Raw genomic sequence first — 26,533 nt, forward strand, 5'->3', positions numbered from 1 at the left:
GTGTGTGTGATGTGTGTGACTGTGATGTGTGTGTGTGTGATGTGTGTGATGTATGATGTGTGTGTATGTGTGTGTGGTGTGTGTGTGATGTGTGTGTGTATGTGTGTGATGTGTGTGTATGTGTGTGTGGTGTGTGTGTGTGATGTGTATGTGTGTGGTGTGTGTGTGTGATGTGCAGTGTGTGTGTGTGATGTGTGTGTGATGTGTGTGATGTGTATGATGTGTGTGTGTGATGTGTATGATGTGTGGTGTGTGTGTGTGTGATGTGTATGATGTGTGGTGTGTGTGTGTGATGTGTATGTGTGTGGTGTGTGTGTGATGTGTGTGTGTGGGGCGTGTGTGTGTGATGTATGTGTGTGGGGCGTGTGTGTGTATGTGATGTGGGTGTGTCAGTGGTGCATGTGTGTCCCTGGTGTGGGTGGCCATTTCATCCCAGCAGCCCAGCTCCCAGAATGCCCTCATCCTCCAGCACCAGCATCAGCCCTTGATGTCACATTATGTCCCCAGCCCTGGCCCAGGGCCCCACGCCAAGTGGGTGTTCAGAATGCTTGATGAGTGAGTCCAGCCAGACAGGGAGGGGTGTCCGGAGATGTTCCCGTCCCCTTGGCTCACACCAGCAGGAACTTCTGCTGAGCAGGCAAGAAACAGGAGGAAGAGAGACGTCCTTGCCTTTTTGGCCAGAGAGGAGGGTCAGAAACCAAAATCTCTGCAAAGCCTCTAACCACTATTCTGAAAAGGAGAGGCCACAGGTCAGAGTTCAGAGTCCTTTCCACTGGGCCCCCCTCGGGATGCGTGGCCTGGGGTCCTTCTCAATTACAGGGGCGGGCCTGGGCAATAGACCTCTACTCTCTTGGCAGGAGGGCAGTTTCTCTGGCAAGCTGCCCAGCCCAGCTGAAGGGATGGGCACCTTACGGCGCCCCCACTCTACACCCTGTGAATAGATACTCCTGCGAGGGAAGGGCAGCAGAGGATCCTGCTGGAGATAGATGGCATCCTGGGGGATGTGTTGCAAGCTTGAGACTCCCGGGGCTCATGGAAAAGAGGGAGTAAACCCTTTGTTTGTGGGAAGCTCCTGGCACTGCCCTCAGCCCCAGGCCCAAACACCACCTCAGCCACAGCCAGAACAGAGGCCAGTCTTTGATCTTCAGCCCCCCACCTCTGCCCAGATGTGCCCACTCTCCCTCCCAGCACGCAGCCCCGAGCAATGCCAACTGTGGCAGCCCAGCCCGCAGCTCCCCGGTTGGAGGATGACTTATGGCTTTAATTACCGAGGTCCGGGTGTGAGCCTCAGGAGGCAGCCCCACCAGGCTTGTTTCCTGTCGACCAGGGACTGCCAAGTTGGCGAGGGCAGTCCTGCACACTGCCATGTCGTTCCCTGCTCTCTGGGCGGTGACCAGGCCCTCCCCTCACTTCCGGGGTGCCCACAGCCTGCCCCAGCTCTGGAGGGTGGGGTGGAGCAGGAGTGTGGCAGGGTGGGTGTGCAGGAGGAGCAGCTCCAAGTCCCGCCCACAAGAGAGCTTGGTCTAGAGAGGAGAGGGAGAGACATTGGAGGGATGAGCTGGGCCGGGGGGAGCAGACCAGGCCGACGGCGGGCTCAGAACAATGACCAGTCCCCTGAAAGAGGAGAGAGGGTGCCAAAGAAGCTGGCAGTGGTGAGGAAGAGTTGTGAGCAGCTGGACAGACAAATGGACAGAGCCCAGGACGGTTAGCATGATGAGTGCTCCAGATTCTTTCTCGCCTGGTCAGCCCAGCTCTGGTCTCCCTGCTTCTCCTCTTGCCCTCTGTCCAACCCATTCTCCACCCAGCAGATCTCTCTGTGATTTTTTAAAAGCTTGATACAGATCAAGTTACTCCACTGTAATGTCCTCCAAGTACAGACGGAGTAATCCCAACTCCTCACCCTGGTCTGCGAGACCCTGAGTGATGGGTCCCTGTCCAGCCCTCTGACCTCACTTCCTGCTCCTAATCTACACCCCACCACATGCTAGCCTCATCGAACCTCTTTTCTAATTTTGTATTTCTTAAACAGACCCAGCTCATCCTTGCCTCAGGGCCTTTGCACATGCTGTTTCCTCCACCTGGAACTCTTTTCCCCCATAGCTCCATATGGTTGCCTCCTCCACAGCTGCTCAGGCCCCTCTCAAATGTCACCATATCAAAGAGGCCTTCCCCACCACTCCAGCTAAGTTGCCACAGCTCAGTCATTCTCTGTTATGCCTCCCTGCCCTCCCGTTTTATTTTCTTGCAAGAACTTGTCATTCTCTAAAATTATCTCGTGCATTCATCTGGTTGATTGTTTGTTCTCTGCCTTCTTCACTAAACTCTAAGTTCTATGAGGGCAACAACTTGACCTGTTTTGTTCACAGCTGTATCCCCAGAAACTGGTACACAAGAGGTACCAGCCTGATAAATATTATGAATAATCCAATTAGCTCAAACTCTTTGTGTTACAAAAAGGGACTACCATGGGGGGCTTTGAGGCGCCCCCACAGTGATGCACCTTGACAGCTTCCTGTACCTGAGGCAGCTTCAGGGCAGAGCAGGTAGGAGGGGGAGGCAATGACGGGGAGAGCTGAGGCAGAGGAGCCGAAAGAGGCAGACGGGAAACTGGTGCCTCCCTCACTGCTCTGGGCCTCAGTTTCATCTGTGACTTGGGAGGTTTGCACTGGATGACATCTGGGTCCCTGCAGCCTGGGACAGGTGAGCCCCTTAAACCGGGCCCCCGGTGTTGGAAGAAAGATGGAGATGGGCAAGGGGAAGGGAGGAGGTGCCGCCATGGTGCCTGTTCTGCTCCCTGCTTCCCTGACCACAGGACCGCCAGGGTTCCTGCCCAGGCCTGCCTTATCAATCTCCCTCCACCGGGAGAACGCCCCTAAATGAAATTCCTATTGGCACAGGGCCTGTGATATAACAAGTCACTCGCTTTGCCTGGGAAATGAAAGATGATAAGGCAGAGTTCCTGGGACAGAGGTGATCTCCATAAATCTGCCAGAGTGTGCTAGGGATTACTTTGCGGGATTAATTATCTGTCCTTCAAACAAAGGCCTGACCTCGGCCGAATGTCCCCGGCCTGCCAGGGAGGGAGCCTGGGGCCGTACGAAGGCGGGGCCCCTGCTGGGAGGCAGGCCATGGGGTGGGCTGCACAAGGGGGCACTGTAAGATACCAGTTCAGCACTTCAATCCTCCTCTAAGACCCGACGTGGCTCTCTCCTGACCAACACACCAAGTCTGCCTTGCGTCCCACACCTTCTGCAACTTGGTCCTTCTTGACCCGTGCAACAACCAGGCCTCCACCTGTTTCTCAGGCCAACCTGGAGCACCCCGACCTCATCCCCTCTCCCGGTTACCATCCTCCTGCCCAGACTTGGGAGGGTTCTTACGATGGACGGGAAAGGTCTATGTACAGTGGGCAGAATGAAGACCGGACTAAGAGCCAGTTCAGCATCTCCCAGTTCACCAGCCATAAGACCTTGTGTTTCCTGAGCTCTCTGAGCCTCCGTTTACCCATCTGTAAAAAAAGAATAGCACAGCTGCACCTGACAGGGTCGTCAGGATGACCCAGTGAGGCAGGGGGCCCCGTGGAAAGCATGTGCACCTCAGACTCACACAGACCTGCCACTTCTTGGCCTACCTGCTACATAACCTTTCTGAGTCTGTGTCCGCATCTGGGAAATGGGGACGCTGACAGTGCTTGTTGTGAGCGTAAGATGCAACCTCTGCAGAGGCCCTCATGTGACATCTCGGAGGGATTCCACTGACATCCTAACTGCAGCTGCAAGAGGAGTGGGGTCACAGTGGCTTTCTGTTTCAGCCCTTGCCCTTGGCCAGTCAGTCCCTGCTCCCTGCTGAGCCCACACAGTGGGTGAGCCTCTCACCACCCCTGAGCGGAGCCAAGCAGAAGGCACCCCTCTTGGAGCCAGGGAAAATCAGTGCTGGTCACAGGAGGGCTGCCCAGAGCCAGGCTCCAGGTCAGCCAAGCCCCAATTAGCCGTTCTGAGTCACACGGGCTATGGAGGAAGAGCGGTTGATGCGGGCTTCAGTTCCCTGCAGAAAGAAGGGGTGGACTTCACAGTAGAAACGTGGACGTCAGATGGTCACCTCTGGGCAGGGGTGGCTGGAGTGTGACAGAGAGGTCCTGGATGTGGGACGTGGGTGGTTTAGCGCCAACTGCTGGCCATACCACAGACAACCTGGGCAATCCTGGGCAGGCCACACCTGGTCAACCTCCATGTTCTCAGTGGTAAAGTGGGAAGGCCGTCCCTCCCTTGAGGCATTGCTCTGAGGATGGATAACTCAGGTGAAGGCCCCTGGCAGCTGCTCAGGACCACAAGAGGCCCTCAGGAAAGGATGGCTTCTTTCTGGGATCTCAGGGTGACGTGGTTGGGGCCCAAGCAGGCCTTCAGTTCCTCATGTCCCAGATTGCCTGATGGACGTGTGGATTCCCGGGGATTCACTGATCAGCACCATGGGGAGGGAGAGAATGAGGTGAAGGATGCAGGTGCTCAGGAACTCCTGAGCGAAGCAGACAGCCACGGCCCAGGGGTGACGCTCCTGGGCATGGGGGAGGGGATGGCAGGTCAGAGAGAAAATGGGAGCTGAGCTGGTTAGTGAGCATGAACCTCCCAGGAGAAATGGAATGGGGGTGACCAACTTGCTGCTGTCAGCTAAGGAGATGATGAGAGTTGGCTGGTGAGGGAAGGCTTCCGGCAATGAGTGGGAAGATAGGCTTAAAGGAGGGAAGGGGTGTAAGAGACAGATAAGGGAGGAACAAAGGATGGTGCAGGCTCTCTCCTGCTCTTCCCCGGTGCCCTTCTCTCCAGAGCACGCAATGGAAAGCAGTCACTTCCCAGGTGACAGCGCTGAACTCGGAACAAGTCACTCACCCAGCACTGACTATATGCCGGGTGTTGTGCTAAGCACTGCCCCGCTCTGCGGTGGGTGTTTTCACCTCAGTTTACAGAAGTGATTTGTTGAGGTCCCACAGCAGTTGAACTCAGCGCCAGGATTTGAATTCAGACCTATTTGATCAAAGGCCTTAGCTGCCACCTCAGCATGCTAGTGCCAGAGCCGTTTCTCAGGGAGCAGCTGGAGGGTCATTTTGTCCTGTGGGTGGCACATCCCATCACTCCAGGTTGAGTCAAGGTAGGGGCAGGGTCCATACCTCCTAGCTTTTTGGCCACTGTGCCTGTGGGATGGCCAGAGGTTGAGGTTGGTGCTCTGAATCCTGGAGAAGTAAGATGAGAAAGAAACCAGCGATTTCCTGGGCATGGAGCAGGTGTAGGACTTAGGTAAAAAGGAAGTTTACTTTTTTAGATCTGTTGGGTCCACCTACACCCCTCTGAACTTTACCCACCCCACCGGACTTCAGATTTGATCTCCCAAACTGGAGCCAAACTGCCTGAGTCCAAATTCTAACTCCAACGTTTACAAGCTGAGTGGCCTTGGGTGAGTTACTTAACCTCTCTGAGTTCAGTTTCCTCATCTACAAAGTGGGAACAATGACAGTACCTTCCTCATGGGATGCTGTGAGGAGTACATGAGTTCACACATGTGAGCTGCTTAAAGCAGTGCCAGGCATGTGGTGATCATCCAACACATGTGAGGAAATATTATGAGTGGGTTTTCCTCCTCACCCCATCCCAGCCTCCTCTTCTCTCAGTGCTTTGCTAAACGTCCCTGTACATGCACGTGTTATTGTTCAATTTCTACTGTTGCTATCGATTTTTTTTTACTTACAGACATGGTATTAGGCTATCCCACTCTATTTCTTTCATTACTCAACACTAGCTTTTAAAGATCTACCTCTTTTGTTGTATATATATTTAGTAAGTTGAACCATATGAAATTGCTGACATTTGACCATTTTTGACCTACAAAAATGGTGATTTCATGTGATTTAACCTAATAGTATGTGGCCACTAACTGCTACAGAGTACTCTTTAATTAGGGGTTGGCAAATTTTCCGCGAAAGGCTATGCAGTAAATATTTTAGACTTTGTAGGCCAAGAGGCAAAATCAAGGACATTATATTGGTACTTATTTAATAAGAGAGGAAACAAATTTCCAGAACAATTTTGATGAAATCTGAAGTACAATAATAATCGAGGACAATTTCTTGTAGCATAGGTCTACTAATGAGAAGAATGGAATCTGGGGCCGGGGATGACATTTACTTAAGTAGAGTTCAGAGATGGCGCTTACTGCCACCAGGCCGACTGCAAAAATACTCGTCCTTAAATTCGTTCTCAGCTCGCAGGCCACACACATCCGGGCGGCAAGACGCCTTGGCCCACATGCCCAAGCGGCTGTGAAGACCTTGGTCCTCGGAGCTGCCATTTGCATTTCTCCAATTTGTAGTCAGTTTCAGCACCTCTGCACACGTCCACTAGTCACTGGGTGTCCCATTCTGTGACTACCTTTTGCCTATTTTTCTATCGAATTTCCCAAGTGTTTCCTATTGATTTGTAGGAATTCCTTATATATTCTAAGTATTAGTCCCTTGTTGGTTTCAATTCTTGCAAAAACTTTCTCCTCACGTGCCATCTGTTGTGAACTTTGTCCATACATTCCTACTGAATTGGAAATCCTTTGCTGTAGACCAACTTTTCATCTACGGCATGGGCTCTCTGAGCACCAGGACATCCTTTCCTACAACAAGGTCACAAAGATATACCCCCACATTTCCTTGTAGGAGCTTTATATTTTACCTTTCACAGTGAGGTGTTTAATCCGTCTGGAGTTCAACTTGGTATACGGGATACGGCAAGGACCTTGCTTTATTTTTCTCCATATAGTGAGCTAGTTTTCCCAACACCAGCTACTAAACAAGTCATCTTTTCCCCATTGATTTGTGGTGCCACCTTTATTGTATATCAAGTTCCCATATTTATACACAGGTCTGCTTCTAGGAGCTCTATTCAGTCCTATTGGCCTATCTATATATCTTTAAAAGTGTACTAGATGCATGTGGGGCCCACCTCACTCACGGCCCCGCTGCCCTCTCCTGTACCAGCAGTTTGGGGTGACACCGTCTCAGGCTGGCAGCTCCCTATGGCTTGTGGACTTTGCTTGTAGTGATGAACTACCCAATCTGATCCTCTCTAGGAAATCTGGAATAGGAAATCTAGCAGATGGAGATGGTCGGCAGCTGAGACAGATGCCAACAGGACATTTCAAGGGAAGCCATGATGGAGGGGGGCAGTATGGCCATCATGGACCACGTGAGATCTTGAGGGAGCCAGTGGGGCAGAGCAAGATAAATGGGCAAATGCTCAGAAAAGGGCAAAGATGCTCTGGTAGGCTGACTAATGGCCACCAAAGACTTCCAGGTCCTAATCCCTGGACCCTCTGAATGTTACTTTATATGGCAAAGGGGACTTTGCAGATGCAATTCAGTTAAGCATCTTGAGATGGGAAGATTATCTGCTGGCTCTACACGTAGTCACAAAGGTCCATAAAGAGGGAGGCAGATGGAAATTTGACTGCAGAAGAGGAGAAGGCAACAAGACTAGGGAGAAAAAAATTGGAGTTATGCAGCCACAAGCCAATGGATGCTGGCAGCCACCAGCAGCTGGAGGAGGCAAGAAACAGATTCTCCCCTGGGATCTCCAGAAGGAATCAGTCCTGCTGACACCTTGATTTTAGCCCCGTAAGACTCATTTTGGACTACTGGCTTCCAGAGACATAAGAGAATAAATTTCTGTTGTTTTAACCACTGAATTTGCGGTGGTTTGTCACCACAGCCATAGGAAACTATGTCAGAAAGGAGAGCACGATCGAGCTTGCTGTCCCGGTTCCTCATCCCAGGAGGTGCAAGTCTGAGGAGGGTCTGCCCTGGATTCCCATGGGAACCCCTCAGCCTTGCAAAAAGCCCCTTTCTTGGAGATTCCTAAGTGTTCTCGGATCCTTGGAACCACAGATGCCCTGAAAAGAACAATCCACACTCCTTAACTTAACCCTCAAGACCCTCCAAATCATCTTCCACCTTTCCTCTTCTGCAGCTATGTGGTTTACCTGCTGCCTCCTAGACGTCTCATGAATGCTCTCCCCTCGCTGCAGTTGGTCCCTCCTGCTTGGGATGCTCCCCTTCCCACCTAACCCACCCATCCTTCAGTCCCAATAATACCGCCTTGTGGGCACTAGCACTCCCCCATTTCCAAGGTGGCTTCATTTGCACGATCCTATCCAAAGGAAGGATGGTATTTCCTGAGTTCTTGCCAAGTGTCAGGTGCTGTTTCAAGTACTTTACATGAACTAATGGGACTCTCAGAATCCCCATGAGCTCCATCGTCCTTCCCATTCTACAGATAAGGAAAGGCCCAGGTCAGGTCCTCTCCAAGTCAGGATGGCCCAATCCTCAGTCACTTGGATGCCTGATTTTTGCCCATATCTGCATACAACATGTATTATTATTATTTAATATTTTTCTTTAACTTGATTCAATTTTTTTAAAATCATTCTAAAAGACTCTATTTAAGATGATCACAAACGGAGAACCAGTTCATTGGCCATGAATAGAGAGCGATTGTGAAATAGATAGAATGAGCCTACGCGGTTAGATTTTAGCTGCATCCGCTTGACATCTGAAGGCTCCAGGCAGCTCTCTTTGTTAAATGGGGAGATGAGCTGCGGGGTAGAGAGGGGTTAAAGAGGCAAGTACCCAAGTGGACTTTCTCCTGGACAGAACTAAGAGAAACAGAAATTCTGAAAGAGAATTGAGAAGGAGATCAGCATCTCACTGTGTGACGTGATGTTATTTCATGCCCCGCCGTGCACCACTTACAATCATCGCTCTGGGGAATCAGCGTCGGGCTGAAGCTGCTGCCTGCGCCTCAGCCCCAGCCCCAGTTCCAGCACGCTTGGCTTCCTCTGATCTCGGAGGACTTACTGACAGCACCGGCCGCTCGGCAAATCCTCAAGCTTCTCCATGGAATGGGTTTTCATTTCCAATTTCCATTCTAGAGCCAGTCTCCCCAAGACCACAAAGTAGGGAGGCTGGGTCATCGAGACCTCGCTAAGTATCTGCTGAGTCATGAACAGGCATCTCTCCTGTCCCTACAGACCTCTAAAGGACCTACAGCACTCCAGTACCCGGGGACCTCAAGTCCTCATTTGCAAAGTGCTTCCTTAAGTGTCAACTAAATTGCTCTCATAGACATTTCAGACTCCACCGTTATTATCAAGAAAAATCAGTCACTGGCTCCTTTAAAATAACCCTTGCTATGCTGGACATTACTGTGACGCGCCTTTTAGACTGTGCTTTCATTGATTCAAAAGTGCTTCACTGATGTGGTCCTTCAGAGGGGGGCATCCTGATGCACTGGCAGAGGAAGGGGTGGGAGGGGCAGCGAGCTGGCAAACAGGCAACCTGATTCCACCCCACTTCCCCCACAAAAGAAAGGCCTTCTCGGGGTAGGGGGGCCGGCACGGAGCTCAGCCCAGCAGAAGGAGACTGTGAGCAATAAATTAATTCTGTGCCACGATGTTTGTTCACTTCAATCAATGTCTGAAAATATCTGCCCTGAAATCTCTGCTTCCAGGATGTTGGTCAAATATTTGAATGGGGCAGCCAGTTAATTGACTCAGGCAGAGCACTTGACAGAGCGGCTGAGGGAAAGGCTGCGGGGTGCAAGAAGACAGTGAGCCTAGAGGCAGATCCAGGGATCCCCAAACCCCAGTGGTCCCATGAGGTGCTCAGGGCAGGGCTGAGGAGAGGGAGGCCAGGGGCACTGGAGAAGGGTGGGTTCTGGAGCCAGTCTGCTCACCTGCCACCGGCCACGTGACCCTGGGCAACTGGGACTCAGAGTCCTCATCTGTAAAATGGGACAACAATAATTGTACCTACCTCATGGGGTTATTGGGAGGATTAAGAGTTGATGCAGGTAAGCATTTAGATCTGTTCCCAAGCATCCACAAAGGGTTAGCTACTATTACTGTGTTATTATTACTCCTTAGTCTGGCATTCAGTGCTGCAAGAGGATATTAGGGCTAGAGGGGAGGTTCCGTGAGTATGTGCTGTGGCTGGTGACATCCCCTTCCCTATGTTCTCTCATCATCCCTCAAGGATGGCCTTTCCTTTCCTGACCTCTGAAGTCTTTTTTTTTTTTTTTTTAAAGACTGGCAACTGTGCTAACAACTGTTGCCAATCTTCTTTTTTTTTTTTTTTGCTTTTTCTCCCCAAATCCCCCCAGTACATAATTGTATATATTTTAGTTGTGGGTCCTTCTAGTTGTGGCATGTGGGACACCACCTCAGCATGGCCTGACAAGTGGTGCCATGTCTGCGCCCAGGATGCGAATCGGCGAAACCCTGGGCCGCAGAAGCAGAGCACATGAACTTAACCACTCGGCCACGGGGCCAGCCCTGAAGTCTTTGCTCTATATGCTGTGCTTGAGGCTTCTATGATGAATTGCTTGTGCAGGAGGGTCCTCCCTGAGGCCCCCATTCGACATGTCTGGTGAACTAGTGGATGTGGCCTTTCAGTGGCTGACATTTTGGCTAAAAGAAAGGTCTCTTCCCTTCCCTTCCTGGTTTTAAATCGCTTTAAAACAAGGGTCTGTAGGAGAGATGGGGTGGGCGGGTGGTGTGGGGTCCTCATGGCTCTGCCTGGGCCCCACAGAGAAGGAGTGCAGGCTGGAGCCAAGGAGCCGTTTACAAGGGGAGCGGGCTGCAGAGGCGCTATGGGGTCAGACCCCCAGCGCAGCTGCACTGGGTGCGAGGAGCAGCCCCTCTCTGCCCATGATCCGTCTTGGCTCCAGAGTCATGGAGTGTCCAGGGCATGCTAGCCCATTCCAGCAGCTCTGGAGGGGCTGACAGCAGGGGCCCAAGTGAGTTCCCCACCTCCAGTGGCTTGGTGCAGGCGACACCCACAAGGGGTCAGGGACAAAACACCAGGTCAGTTAGACAGCACATGGGAATGCACCCCTCCCCCCAACAGGGGCCCCTCCAACACTTGGGGATTTTACAGAGAGCTGAAGTCTTAGGTTTTGCAGGCAGGGATGAGGGACAGGAGCCAGTGACACTGGTATTTTTAGAGACTCCAGTACCATCTACATGCTGGGGAACCCCAGCATCTCTTCTTATATGCGCTTGTCATCAGCCAGATGATGATTTTTTGGATAAGCACTATTAACATTCCCATTTTACAGATGAGGAGAGTGAGGCACAGACAGGAGAAGTAACCTGCTCAAGGTTACCTGAGACTTGGGCCAGGCTGGCCGAGAGAAGGGACTGTGGCTAAGGCATCTCCCCCTCTCTCTCCCCAGGGCGCCCTGCCCATGGCAGGCACACGATAAATACTGATGACAGAAATACGCAGACAGGAACGTAGGTGCAGATGTCAACATTTCTGTCCCCTTGGGAAGCCACGAATCAGAGCCACATGGGGGTGGGAGGTGGCTGATGGGCTGAGCTGCTAGAAGGCCATCTGCTTTGCTCCCCCTCTCTGCAGGCACCCCAGGGTCTCCCTCCTGCAACCCCACCCCGTCCTCTCCTCCCCTTCCTGCTCTGGCTGAGCCCAGACAGACGAGGGAAGAGCCGTGCCGGGTTGCGGGTGACTTCAGGCTTAATATCTCTGTAACCACATTGGAAAAGGGCATGCCTAAGACGGCGCCTCATGCTTAATCTTTCTCTTTTATTGCTTTTTCTCTTGTGTGATTTAACCTTGCACCAGGTATCAAGCTAGATAAATAAAAACTTTTACTTCAGATTAGCCCCGGCTGGGGGCTGCCTTAGAAACTGAGCCGTCATCTGGGGAGCCAGATGAAAAAGGCAGCTGGGAATCTGAGCTGCTCAGAGGGCTTGTGTCAGGTTCAAGGCCCCCACAGGTATCTGAGACCTTTCTGAGGCAGGAGGGACGCAATCTACCCCTGAGCCCGCGGCCTGGGGAGGCTAAGGCAGGCGGCTGACATCTCCCTAGACCAGCCTTCCCGACCCCCTTTCCCATCACCCCTCACCCCAGTTACCTTCTCCTCACCCTGCTATCTCCTCCTAATGCTTCACACACGCCAGAAACGCGACCTGTGCTGACTCATTTACTCTTTCTCTTTCCCACCAGAATGCGAACTCCGTGATGGCAATGACAGTGACATTGCCTTCACAGTTGGTGCCCAGGGTCTAGCATGGAGCCTGGCACCTAGCAGGGACTCAATTACTCTTCATTGGTTAAATGATGAATGAATGAGTGAATAAATGAATGAATCTTAGGATTCTAGCCTGGCACACACACCAGCAGGTTGACACGAATCACTCAGTTTCTCAGGCAGAATAGTAAGAAGGCAGCAAGAATATGGGTTCTGGAAGCAGGAAGATCTGGATTTGAATCCTGGGCCCATTTTTACATGCTGTGTGACTCTAAGCCCAATTCGTGAGCTCTGTGAGCTCAGCTTCCTTCTCTGTAAAATGGTTCCGGCCAGCCACAATCTGAGGTTATGATGACGGGGAGAAACGATATATGGAGCCCAAGGCGAACCCCCCATGTGTTCAGAGAGAGCCACGACATGTTCACGGCAGCACAGCTTATCATAGGAAAAATCAACCCATACACCCATCGACAGGCAAATGGATTACCTGTGGTATCTTCAATTGAGGGAGTAACATACAGTAGAAGAATGGACAAATGATACGTACACCAAAAATACAAGGATGAATCTTGGACACAACGTCGAGTAGAAAACACAAGTCCCAGGAGACTATAATACAATACTTTTTAAATAAAGTTCAAAGACAACTAAATCCAAGCAATATGTGATCCACGTACATGTGACAAAATGTTTTTAAAGCAACAGAATGAAAAAAATGCCAGAGTGAAGGGTACGGCTCTGGGGGTGGGGAGGCAGGGGGTCGCTGGAGGAGGACACTGCAGACTGAGGGGTGGGAGACACCTCGCTCTTGGGTTGGTCAGTGGGTTCACAGGTGTCCACTGGACTATCAGGAATTAACAAAGAAACTAAAGAGGGCCGTACATAGGTCAAGGTTGACTGTGAGCCGAGAATTATGTCTGAATTAATTCTGGGTGCCCGAATGGGCCAAGTAAAGAACGAGGACGCAAAATAAGTGGTGGCTAATTTCATAATCCTCCAAAGATCTCAAAGCCCTTGGAAGTCCAACACACAGCAGACACCTTGGAGATGAGAAAAAAGTGGAAAAGAGCCACATTAAACAAAAAGACAAAGGCCTGTGGACATTGGGAAACTAGACTAGAACTTCTCCCCCGCAGGCAACCCTCAGCCATGAACTAGAATCACCCCGAACCCCCAAAGTAACCTCCAGCCGTGACGGGTCTGCCCCCAGCACCTGGGAGAGCAGCTGTTCCCTGAGCGGAGCAGCCCGGAGGTAGACTCAGGTGCAGCAGAAGGAGTTCTGGTGGGGCCTCGGGGGCACGTCCTGGGGGCTCTCCCACAGGACACGGGCACCCAGGAGGCTATCGTGTCCCAAGCAAGGGACAGAGACTCCTGCCTGTGGAGAGGGTGAGGGAAAGAGGAGACCAGAAACGGAGGGTCTCAGGCCATTTGCCGGTGAAACCTCTCACATGTCCACTGACCAATGTGAGTCACGGGAAAGAAGCCACCGTGACCGACAAGGGCATGCAGGGCCTCGGTCCAGGAGGGAGGAAGGACAAAGACTCTGGTTATCACAGAGGCGCGGCACAGCTGGGGAGAAGCAGATCCCTGAAGAGAGGAGGGAGAAAGGTCAAGGGGGAGAGCATCAGGAGGAGTGTAGTCCTGGTGGGACACACGGCGGCCGCTTTGGTATGGTGGTGGGAGGGCAGTGTAAATAATATGCCAGTGTGTTTGTGTAATTAAATAGAAAACCCTTCAGAGGCACTGTCCTTAGACATTTTTGAAAGAAGAGAGCATGGGATAAACCCTGGACAGCACATTCTTTCCAGCTCTGGAGAGAACGCCTGCCGACTGCTAGCGGCTGCTGGAGGGCTGGGTAGGAAAGGCTCGGAGGCCCATCCAGGCTCAGTCAGAAAGTGTGCTGGGATCAGTTAGTGATGTCTGTCTTGGTTTGGGATTGGGAAGTTCTGACATGTGGTGCCATGGGTCTAGGGTGGCAGTCACAGGTGTAAACAGATCCGCTTTCCTTATGAATATGCCCCTTTCTGCCTAGGACACTACAAAATCCCCAGAAACCTAGACTCAGGTTAGAAGCTTCTCTGCCTCCTTTTCCTGCACCGTCTGCTTTCAGTACCTCACCAGACCCTGCTGGCTTTCCTCCTGTGCATCTCCACAGTGACTTCCCTTGTTCTCCCCTCGCTTGGAGCCACAGCCTGTTAGCAGATCACCCTTGTTCCAGGGCTTCCGGTTCCAATCACCCAGAAATCCCAGGAGATAAACCTTTTGATGACCTCATGTTCACCCTTCCACCCCAGCCATGCTCGAGAACCCACTTCTTCTGTCTTCTATGCCCTCCACCAACCGGCCCCACCACCTGTCTCTGATCTGACCTGATTCCTCCCTGGCCACCTCTTGGCTCCAGCTAGATGGGCCATTCCCCACTGTGCTCTGACGTTTCTGGGGTTCCAGGCACCCACTGTGCACCCCAAGCCAGGGGCTGTGGCGTGCAGTTCAGATCTCCAAAGCAGGTCAGCTTTCCCTGAGCCTCCACTTCTCAGGGGGAGAAAAATGCCGAGCGGCTTAATCACGGGCTTTGATGTGTTTGAGACGATGGTGTCCTGTGATAGCAGCTCCCCACCGGCCATGGCCAGGGGCCCGATGCAGGTATTGGCATTTGTGGGGGGTGTGGGCTTGTGCGAGTCTGACTGTATCTGATTATTCTCTTTTCACACCTACACTCACACACACACGCATATGCACGCATACATACAGACTCACCTCAAAGCGTTCAATGCACTTTCAAGGAAATGCCTCAGTTGGTAGCATTAGAAGTAAAATCCAGAGAGTGGCAGTGAAGTTGTGCTTCACTCACATGCCTGGACAGGGCCCAGTGTGCCCAGAGGTGAGGTCATTGCCCTTTAGGCTGGGAGGGAGGGGTTTCGGCCCTGATCCTGCTCCTCTGTTCTGTACTCTAGGCCTGCGTCTCTCAACCTTTTTTTCATTATGGTCTTCCTCCCGCAGCCATTTTAGACATTTTTTCCTAACTGCTCCCCGCTCAAACATGAGATTTCAACACCACAGATACAACATATGTCTGTATGTATATCAGTGCTTTATTCATAAAAAGAGTAAGTTATTTTGTACCCCTCAAAACAAATGTTTGCCCCCTTGCGATTGATTTCACCCCTGTTGAGGACACATGTTCTTCCAGACCAGCGCTTCTCAAAGCGTGGTCCCCAGACCAGCAGTGGCAGCATCACCCGGACCCCACCCCCAGAGTTTCTGATTCAGCAGGTTTAAGGTAGGGTGCAAAATGTTGCATTTCTAATAATTCTCAGGTGATGCTGATGCTGCTGGTCTGGGGACCGCACTTTGAGAACCACTGTTGTCAAGGAAACTGAGTATATTCTGGAACCCAGGAGACTTGGGTTCAAATCTCTGCTCTCTGGCTTAGTAGCTGTGACCCTTAGCCAATCTATGTAAACTCTTTGAGCCTTGCTTTCTAGTCCACGAAATGTAAAATGTCTCCCTCCTACACTATTGTGAGGGATAAACACGTCCAGCCACTGCCTGGCACACGGCAGGCATCCAATAAATGGGTTCCCCTCCCCGCCCGGGGGATGTTGCATTGCTGCAGAAGGCCCAGGGAAGCAGGGCTCAGATGGGGAAAGCGATGTGGGCTGCCAGGCGTGATAAAGGCTCTTCAGCTGGAAAGAGGACAGTGGAGTGGGGTCTGGGCTGAGAGGGGGGCTGTGACACAGAACGTGGTAGAAAGTGCTAGTGTGGGCTTGTTCACCAAATCCTCACACCCCAGGGTGGCAAGGGTCCTTTGGCACAGGAGAGGAGCCTGCTTAGCATCAATTATAGGAAGGAGAGAATCAAATGACAGAACTCATCAGTCTGGTATTTGTGGAAAATGAAAATGCTTCCGGTGCAGGAAAAAGGATTCAGACAGTGTCAGAACCATCTAGAGGGCTTAAGACAGTTTTCTGGGCCCCACCACCCGAGTGTCTGACTCAGTAGTTCTGGGGAGGCCTAACAGGTTCCCAGGTAACGCTGCTGCTGCGGGTCCGAGGCCCCCGCTTTGAGAAGCACTGCTCCACAGCCTCCGTGGAAGGGCTCCCTGCGACAGGTGATGGAGAAATGATGAAAAGTCTGGGTGCTTGCTGGAGAGGTGCAGGACTGAATCCTGGGCCTTGGTGCTCTTGGGGCTGACTGAGAGAAGCCTTCAGCCTGGGCTCCTGGCCACCTAGGTGAGCCTGGCTTGTCCACTGGAAGAGGGGCCACAGCTAGCAATATGGGCTTCTGACAGTGTGCATGTGCTTGTCTCTCCCGCATCCTGATGGGCAGTAGGCAGGAAGGAAAATGGCTGGCATCTGTTGAGGGCCTACCGTGCACTGACCAAATGCCACTCATTGTACGAATACTCTCATTATATTCTTTTATATATATTCTATACACTTTTATTTTCACAACTCTATGAGAAAGATACCATTGGCCACAGTTATAAGATGGGAAAACTGATGCTTTGAGAGTTTTAGTCATTCACTCAGGATCATTTACCTGGGAAGAGAGGATGCCTCCCTGGAACAAATAGTAGTTGGAAGTTAAATTAAGCAACTTCCCTGCCCAAGGGGGCTCTAAAAGCATCTCGGGCCAAGGGCCGGTGCTGGGCCTCTCCTGCACCTACACCACCTGCCACCAGTCACCTCCTGTCAACTCCGCCTCCTCGCCTCCTTTGGCTCTGTCTCTGTTCCCCCATTGTGACGGCCAGCTGGGGGACACTTCGGCAGCCTCCTCTGCTTGGTCTTCTGGCTCCCGCGTGCCCTCGCCCAACCCTCTAGCTCCAGCCTGCCCACAGTGAACTTTGTACAAGTACCCCCGACCACAGCCCTCCCTGCTGACCTGGCCCCCTGCTGCCTCAGGACCTGGCACTCTCCCAAGCAGGACATCCCACACCCTACAAGGCCGGCCCCTGCCTCTCACTGTGCCCTCCCTCCCCACAGCTTCCCCTGCGCTGTGCTTGGCCATGCTGAATGAGTGCGATGCTCTTTCCCACTCTCGGATCTCGGTGCATGTCGTTCCTTCTGCCTGCAAGAGACCCCCCCCTCCACAGATCCTGCTCGTCAGTCAGTGCATAGCTTAGGCGATCTCTCCCCAGTGAGTGTCCCCACCCTGGTGACTGCTGGGGGAGGTGCTCCCCCCATGAATTCTTCCTCACTTCTGATTACAGATATTTTTGAACATACACAAAAGTAGAGAGAATAGTCTAACGGAGCCCCCAGGGAGCCATCACTCCACATCAACAATGATCAACACAGCCTGGGCTTCTCTTCACAGTGTTCCACTGGGACAATCTGGTCTGCCTCCTGGACCACACCACAGGCTCCTGAGGCCACGACGGCGCCTCGGGCCCCACCAGCTCTCAGGACATCAGCACAGTTCTTAGCCCAGAGAAGACCCTTAATCCACTGGGGTGGATACCAAGAGTCCCCACTTGGTGAGCACTTACTCTAAATCCAGGCTCTCTTCTAAGTGCTTCCGTGTCTTAGTTCACTGAACCCTCACAGCATCCCTGTGAGGCACGGCCTACGACTACCTCCATTTTACAGATGGGAAACTGACGCTTCGAAGGTTACACAGTCAGTCAGTGTAGAAGGCAAACCAAGGCAGTCTAACTCTGGAACAGAGACACCCATAGAAAGAGAAGTGAGCCACATGTGTTATCTTAAATTCTCTAGGAGCCACCTTACAAGAAAAACTATATAGGTGAAGTTAATGTTAATAATATGTTATATTTAACCCAGTATATCTACAATATCATTTCAACATGTCATTAATATGACATTATTAATGAGATACTTTATAATCTGTTTTGCATACTAAGTCTTCAAAATCTTGTGGGTTATATTTACAGCACATCTCAATTCAGTCTAGCCACGTTTCAAGTGCTCAGTAGTCACACAGGAGACTGTATTGGACAGGACAGCCAGTGGTCACCAGCCTGGACAGAGGCCCTGGAGCCTGCATGCCCAACCACATTTCTACTTGAATGAAAGAGGAAATGGGTGAATAGGGGTCCCAAGGACCCCTGGTCCTGATCTTCCCTTGATAATTGATAATGCCTAATATTTTATGGCCCTTTAGAGTCCCTCTGGCACCACCTTATTTGCCATGGGATAATTAACCCCATTCCATGGATGAGAATTATGGGGTTAAGAGGGGTCAAATGCCTTGCTCAGACACACTGCTGCAGGCAGCAGAGCTGGGCCTCAAACACACAACTCTGGACTTGAAGTCCAGTGCTCTGTGGTGGAGTGGGGCACAGCTGCTCCTCGAAGCAGGATCTTCTCTGTCTGGTAGAGAAATCTGTCTGCTCAGAGCACAGGCTGGGTGGGCCACTGGGGACAGGAGCCCTTGAGCCCCAACTCGGTGGGGCCCTGGAGGAAGTGATGCCCTTGGTGAGTGGCAGGGCAGGCACAGGCTGAGAGAGCAGATGGGGCCCGTGCCAGATCCTCTATGGGAAAGATCCTTGTCATTCTTCAGTCTCAGTTTGGCCACGAGAGACTGAGAACAAATTGATGGCAATGGAGCCATAACTTACCGCTGAAGGCTTTTTTGTTCTTGGCAAAACAGAGGGGTCATTAGTAACGGGGAAAGTACTGGTGTGCAGACATAAATCCCCCAGCTGCAGGGCTGATGAACAGCCTGGAGGGGACAGGGCCTCAGGAAGCCGGTGGGTTAACTGTGTGCCATGGATCACTGGGGGCTCAGGCCTGTGTCCACCCACAGGCAGACAGACCCATCGCCTGCCCAGGCTCTGGAGGATCCTGGAGACTTGGTCACCCTCTGTGGCCCTCAAGACTCGCACTTGGCTCCCAGAGCCCCTGAGGACCTCAGTTCTTTCTTTCAAATGAAAATGGTTCCAGAGTGCCCAGGGCTGGAGCAGGCTCCCCAGGCACTCAGGGCAGCTTGGGGCAGTCAACGTGAAGGTGTCCTCATGGGGCGTCCCTTCTTCCTGCTTCAAGCCAAACGGGCACCAGCCAAGCCTCCCAGGAAAGGGCTGTGACTGAAGGTGGTGGGAGAAGCAGGCAAGTGGGCCAGACCCTTGGCAGAAAGTGTTCTTTGCAGCACTGTCTACTGGTCGAGGGAAGTGGAGACGAGGCCAAATCCTAGCCTCCTGTCCATCTGCTCCCCGGGACTCAATCCTCCTGCCTGCCTTCCTGCTTGAGGCTCACACTGAGGCGGGCTCGCAGGGACACCATGCCAGCCCAGGGCCAGGGGAGAGGGCAGGCGGGAATAGGTGGGTGGGCAGCAGTGAGCCAGGTTCTCAGGAAGGGGAGGGAAGAAAACAAGAAGGTCTGCCCTTTCCTCAAGCTGTCTGAAAGGGATTTGGGTGCGGTCAGGCGGTGACGAACACCCATGAGATAGTTAGAGGACCACTGAGGCCACCCTGCGAGCGTGGTCCAAGTGTTATCTTACCAAAAATGGCAAATAGCTGCTCCAGGTGCTGCCCTCTCCCTTCCCACACCCACAGCAGACTCTACCAGCTGAACGCCACACTGAGCCTGTTTGGCCTCATGGTCCTCTTCAGGCAACCATTACCAATCAATCAAAGTTGGCATGTGAGAGGAAACCCATTTGTCATCCTTTCTAAAAGCCCTCAAGGCACATCTGTGCTGGCAGTGGGAATCCTATAAAACTATGCTAAGTGCTCCAGGCCTTCCAGAAGTTTCTGCCTCCTGCCTCCACCTTTACATATATCCCCTACCTGTAGTTTCACATCCTGGGTCCCCTTTCACATCCTGTTGTTTGCACTTGGGAACCTGGCCTACGAGAGTCTGCCCTTGGAAATCTCTTCGGATGCTGCTATAGGCAATTGTCCACAGGCTCCAAGCTCCAAGTCCAGTCCAGACACCAGAGGCTCAGCAGCTCTGCCCTCCAGCTTCCAAGGGAAGTGGGTGAGGAGGTGGAGCTGGCTCAGGCCATCTATGAAGGCTGGAGGAGACCTGTGGGGCTGGGGCTGGTGGCCTGGCATCCAGCACAGAGCAATGCCCTGGAGGATGGCCTCCCAGCATCACTGCAGGAATTTCCTGTCTGGCCGTGACCTCAGGCCATGTCCTGGCTCCCTGTTCCTCATCTCCATCCAGGCTGGGTTATGTCTGGAACCAGTTCAGAGGCAACGAGATGCGAAGACAATCCCCCATCCAGCCAGGTGTCCCCTTCACACTGCCTCTTATCCTGGCCCCCAACCCCACCACCCTTGGGGCTCGCAGTGCTCCCTCACATCTCTAACACGAGCCTTTGTCACTGGGAGGCACCTGCTTTTCTTCCCAACTTGAAAGGCTCAAGAAGGAGACCAGCACCATCGTGGGCTTCCCTCCTCCTCTGCCCGCCAGGAGCAGGCCCCCTAATTCCCAGGGGCACTCTGCCTTCCTGGAAAATGGCTTCCTTCCTAGGACCGGCTTTCCGACATCCTGGCATAAAGATCACCTGCACCTGAGCTGGGGCGCTGCAGGAAACGACCATTTCTGGCCTCTCCCCGTCCTACAGAATGAGAATCTCCACGGGTGCCAAGGACTCTGCATTTTTGGTAGAAGCCCCTGGTGATTCTTGGGCATAATGGAGTTTGAAAACTCACTACCCTAGAATGAGAGTCATTCATTCATTCATTTGATAAGTGCATGTGGGGCTTTACTCTGTGCTGCGTCCTGTGCAGGGCACCAGAATGGGGAGAAAATGGGGTGACGGGAGCAGAAGCCCAAACCCACACTGCTGCTCACCACACGGGCTGGCCCGGCATTTGCTCTGGGTCCTGGGGCACAGTAATAGTCATGGCAGCAGCTGCAGGTCACAGGGAGCCCATAATACCCTGATTTTCTGCATTCCCAAGGATGTGAGGGGTCTCCCTCCCCACCAGCTAACCCCCAGCTTCCTAGGGTATTATTAGCTGCTGGCAGTAATAATAATAATAAAGCTAACACAAAGCACTTTGCAAACATTAATTAAGCTCTTTACATATATTAAGTCTTCTGATCTTTGAACCACCCTAGGTAGGTACTCTTATTGCTCCCATTTTATGGATGAGAAACTGAGGTACAGAGACCCACTCAGGGCAACGTACTTAAGAGACTCCACCCTCTATGTTCTTGATCATTACAACTTGCTGTCCTTTGAGTTGAAAGGAGAAAATGCCCCAACAATGCCACTCCCTGTTCTGGGCGGTATGTTGGGGGTGGGGGCGATGGGGTGGACACTGGCCTGGTGGCCTCCTGTCCTTCTGGTCATCAGTCTGGCCTGCTGAGATGCACCAGGCTAACCCCTCACTGACTAGTGGGCTAAGCAGGGAGGCCACGGTGGGTGGGGGTGGGAGGACAGGACAGAGCCAGAGTGTGTGGGGTGCACAGCTCCTGGTGGACCTCTCACCAGCTCCTTTGCTCCAAAACCACCAGCCCCTGGATAGCCAAATGGAGCTGCTACCTCGTCAGTCTTTGGGTGGGGAGGTGGGGTCAGGGACCCATCATCCAGAACCCTCTCTGCAGTCAACCACCTTTCTGCCCAGAAGAGGGGTCCGGGTTGGGGAGGAGGGCCTGTGTGTCTCCCCCACAATATTCCAGATGAGGCATTAATTTCTAATGGTCAGAAATGTGAAAAGAGCATGCAATCAGCTGGAGATGCAGCTCTGTTAATTCTAAATGATGTAAAAACTGCCACCTTTTCATCAAGTAAGAAAAGAAAAACAAAGAAAACCCTAGAGCATTGAAGGAGGTTAGGTGGGAGTCACCAGCGCCCCAGGCTCAGAGCCCTGAAGTGCCCAGAGGCCTCAGCCCTTGGACAGGAGTGCACGACCCTGCCCCCACACCACCCCCCGCCCCAGCCCTCTCAGCCTCTGTCCCAGGCTCCTCTCCTCCCTCCTTCACCCAGTTGGTCCCTCTCCTGGGGCCTTTGGCCAGGGTTGTCCCTGGGGGCAGGTCCCCTTGTACCACTGCCCCACACGGCCACAGACCTCTCAGAGCAGCAGAGCCTGATACTCTTATAGCGCCTCTTCTTGGGTGGGGACAGGGAGGGCGAGGGGCAGCCTTGGCCTTACCTGAGACGATGGTGTAGCCAATCCCCCGGGGACATCCTTTATCCTGGTCAATGGCGGTAATGATGCGCACTGTCGTGCCCTGTGGGGAGGGAGGAGAGGTTTGAGTCCGGCTGCCGGGCCCCAGGCTGCTGTCTTTCTTTGCAGCTGTCCTGGCACTCATGGTTTTCCTCCCCAGGTGGACTCCTGGCTGCAAGGCCAGCCTAAGTGCTGAGTGCTCAGCCCTCAGCTGCCCCGTTGTCACTGGGACATACACTGAGGCCCCCAGGCAAACACCTCAATGTCCTTTGGGGAGTCCCCATCTTGCCGATGCTCTCACTCTCCCGTATCCTCCCCATCTCCCCTCATGCGGATGAACCACCCAAGAAAGAAGGAGGAACGTGGTAGAGAAGCCTGTCAACCTTTGCCCTCCAGGCTTTCTGACCTGAAGACAGACTCATCTTGTAACACGGCCAATAGCCCCAGACCCAGGTGGCCCTGGGAGGTCAGAGGGAAGCACTGCATTAGCTGTGACAGGTCTACACTAGCTGCTCACCCCCAATGTCACCCCACAGGGAGCTCTTTTTTTGGGGGGGTCTGCCCTTCCTGGGGTCACTCTTCACATAGGAGAGACCTGGGTTTGTCCCCAAGGGGAGGTCCCCAGGGTACAGGACTCTGGCCTGAGGCTCCAGCTGCCAGGACAGGCTTTCTGAACATGGGGACGACTCCCTCTTTTACAGCCCCATCCGGCTTGGGTTCTACGTGTTCCCCAGCATGAGGGTCCCTGGGTAGCCTCTGGTCTGCTGAGGGCAGGAACTAGCTTGCCAGGTTAACCGGGCCCAGTGCCTACAGAGCACCAATCCAGAAAGTCGCTGAACAATACACCTGCAGGGGCAGCTGCACGCCCCAGGCATACAACCCGGGAGTGGCTGGGCTGGGCTGGGCCTCCGACAGCCAGCCTCAGGAGCACTGGGGGGGCCGGTGCTGGCCTGTGCAGAGGGGACCTGGTGGCCCGAGAGCCCTCAGTCCTCAGAACCCTGTGAGCATCGCCCGCGGGCACTCCTGCCCTGGGCTGCCTGAGTCTCCCGCCAGGTGGGCAGGGCCCAGAGGGGTCAGCAGGCCATCCAGGCCCAGCGACAAGAGGCTGGCTCTCCCCAGGAGGAGCCACATGTGAGCGTCCTTGAAGTGAGCTCTGACAGGCTCTGACAAAGTTTGGGGTTTCATCTCTTTTTGGGTAAATAAATCCATTTTTAATAAAATCCTGAGCTTTTAATACAAGTGCAGCCAAAAAGACTGGAAATGTTATGAGAAGGAATTAACGAGGAGGCCTAGGGGCTCCTGGGAACCCATGGCTCTTGTTTCAAAGTCTCAGTGATTATATTTTCAATATACTGAAACTTATTCCAAAGACAAGGGTGGAGAAGCGCAGCCCTGTCCCACCCGGAGCGGCCCTCGCAGGGCGCTGCGCCTGCTGGCTCCCCAGAGGGGGCCCTGGCTGGGGCCCACAGGGCACGGCGGGGGGAGCGGGCGAGCGGGCACAGGAGAGCGAGAGACGGGGCCCACCCTGCCACAGGCCTCTTCCCTTCCCAGGAACCACGTGCGTGAGGAGGAGGAGGCCTCCTGGGAAATGCGGCCGCCCCGCACGTGATGGTCCAAACAGCTTCACAAACCCAGACTCCTCTGCACCAGATTAATGATCCCCACCTGGAGGGAAGGGTTCCCTGGGGGTTACGGAGAACAGTTAACATTCCCCGGGGAGAGCCAGCATGCACTGAGCGCCTACTGTGTGCTGAGCACTGTGCTGGGTGCCAGACAGTCTCCCACTTCTCCCTCACACCACCCAACAGCGGGCACATACGGGAGGAGATTGCAGTTCAGGAGTTGGCTTGAAGTCACAGTGTGGTGGGGGCTGGGGTGAGGGTGTCTGGGGGATGAGGGGCTGTGTTGGGGGACGCTGGGTGGCAGAGGTGAGAGGACTGGGACTCTGTGCCCAGCAGATGAGCCAAAGTGAGGGGCAGGTGAAGCGCCCAAGGCAGCCCAGCCTATGAGGCTTAGGTACCCACGGGGAAGTCGGGCAAAGTCAAGAGGAGCTGGGACGTCTCTAGAAGGAATCCGTGTCTCCTGCTCTGTGCTTGCCACCGGCCAGGGAAGCCGGCCAGGAGAGCCACTGACGCTGGAGCCCAACAGGGCTCCGCCTGGCCTCGAGGGTCCCCGTGCACCTCCCTCCCCGCCGGCTCAGTGGGAACCCCTACCCCACGGCATTTCCATGACAGGATTAAGAACTTGAAAGGGGGACGTGCAGTTTGCTTCAGGAGTGGGAGGTGCCTTTGGGGGAGGAGGCCTGTGGGGGCTGGAGGGGACTTCCGACAAGAGCTGCCACAGCAGATTCTGAGGCAGAAAATCCTATTTCTCAGTCCTTAATTCCAGTCAATTCCAGTCAAAGGGCTGATAGGCATCGGCCGGCAGTAATTTGTGCAGTTTATCCGCTCTTTTCACCTTCTATCGGTCCTTCAGTGACGGGCAGGCCGACATGCTGCTGCTCGAGTGAGGAAATTAAAATTTGATGCAATAATCCCAAATAAGAAGGATTTTATTAGGTAATATATACACTTTAGATGAGGCATGCCGGCCTGATACACTGATAGAGAGAGGCATACGCGCTGGGAGCCGCAGATAAAGAGGAGGGGCGAGGGGAGCCGGCGGGGTCCCAGTGGCGGCCCCGGGCCCGCAGAAAGGCCGGGAAGGGGGTGCTGCCTGGGTCCTGGGGCGGGGGGAGGCTGGCAGCCCTGGCCGGCCTGGGAAGTACCGTGTTAGTGAGGGTTCCACGCTGTAAAGGGACACGGAGGGCTGGGATCCAGGCATGGAAACCGATTAGAAGCCTGGAAAAGTCAGGCTTGGAGTGTAGGGGACCGGCCTGCAGGAGAAGAGTGTGCAGGAGACGCAGAAACTGGAGAGCTCCTTTCGAGCATGGAGAAGACTGAGGAGGGCAGGGGGTGCGGACGCGGAGGTGATTCTGCGGGCGTCGGGGACAGTCCAAAACCCCCAGCTTACTCCCTTGTCTGGCAGAGTTGTGTTGGGTCATGATCAGACCTGCTCCTGGGGGCTCCCCAGGCATTGGCTTTGGTGGCCTCGAGGGGCCAAAGGGTCGACAACTCATAACCACAGTGACTAAATGTCTGCTATTCCCTGAAAGTGCTGGGTGCTGTACAGAGCGGAGCGTGCTATCTCCAAAAATGGCAAAAAACCCACAAATAAAAAAAACCCTCTTTGTACCACCATGGGCATTATTAGCCCCAGTTTCCCAATAAGGAAGTGGTCCTGAGGTTGTGAGATGTGGCCAAGGCGAGTGCATGGCCGTGCAGGGGTCTGCTCTGAGCTGCTCTGGCTGCCTGGCCACTGTCACGCCCTCACTTCAATCAACAAGGTGGCTCTGAGCACCTTCTCTGCACTCAGCCCTGGGCACGATGCCCTGGGACACCCACCAGAAGCCTGAGACCAGGCCCCAGAGACCCAGGGCTCCAAAGTAACCCACTTACGCACTGGGGAGCATTGCAGGGGCGGCAGTAATTCAGTGGTAAATTATGCAACACAGGGAGAGTCAATTCTACCAGCGTTGAGGGGAGAGGAATGGCTATGTCTGTGGGCCAGTGAGCATGAAGCCTGGAAAAAACTCTAAGAGAGGCGGTCAGTGAGCTGGGAACCAGGAGACGGGGGGGACTTCAGATCGGTGACGGGAGCAGGCACAAGGGGTGATGAGGACGGCAGGACTGCGAGAGTGCTGGTCTGACCAGGGCATTTGTTCCCTCATTCGCTCATTCCATAAACACATCCTGGGCACCCATGATGGGCTGTGCCCACAGCAGACCCCATGCCTGCTGAACGACACTTCCAGTCCAGCAGGAAGCAGAGGCTGAGCAAGCTGTCTAAGAGCACTGAGTGCTACGAAGGGGACCTCCAGGAGCTGGGGGCAGACGGAAGGGACCGCCTGGTCTGAAAGGTCAGGGAAGGCCTCCCTGGGCTGAGAAGATGTGGGCTCAGCAAAGAGATCTTGGAGGGAGACAAGCTTCAGTCTCAAATGCCAGAGCGCCTGCTGTCCACTGACCACCAAGAAGGGGAAGCTAGGGTGGGGGCACTGAGATATCCCCCTCTAACCTCGCAGCAGCTTCAGACACCTGCTATAGGAGGTCAAACAGCATCTTGCTTGTCAGATCCTCCTGTCCATACCTGACCCCAGGAAAGAAGTGGCTACCCCACATACCTGGAGGCTGAGCCCAGTGCTTCGAGAATGCCAGTGGTCAGGGCGGACCACAGTCTCTGAACTGGAGGTGAGGCTTCCCTGGCCTGTGGCGGTCTGGGGGCTTGGTCTGCACCTGGTCAAGGGAAGCCTGCCTCTCACTTATGTCCAGTT

At 53.5% G+C, this 26,533-nt stretch overlaps 1 protein-coding gene across 6 annotated transcripts in view; it reads right to left on the reverse strand.

Moving 5' to 3' along the window:
* Positions 1-26,533, reverse strand: part of CDH23 (cadherin related 23) — a 398,494-nt gene that overhangs the window by 208,275 nt on the left and 163,686 nt on the right. For all 6 annotated transcript variants that reach the window (XM_046653203.1, XM_046653202.1, XM_046653200.1 and 3 more), the window contains one exon: positions 22,150-22,228. In XM_046653203.1, coding sequence (XP_046509159.1) covers positions 22,150-22,228 — 79 coding nt within the window. The remainder of the gene's footprint in view (positions 1-22,149; positions 22,229-26,533) is intronic.

This window comes from Equus quagga, chromosome 2, assembly GCF_021613505.1.
Source record: "Equus quagga isolate Etosha38 chromosome 2, UCLA_HA_Equagga_1.0, whole genome shotgun sequence".
Taxonomy (NCBI): Eukaryota; Metazoa; Chordata; class Mammalia; order Perissodactyla; family Equidae; genus Equus; species Equus quagga.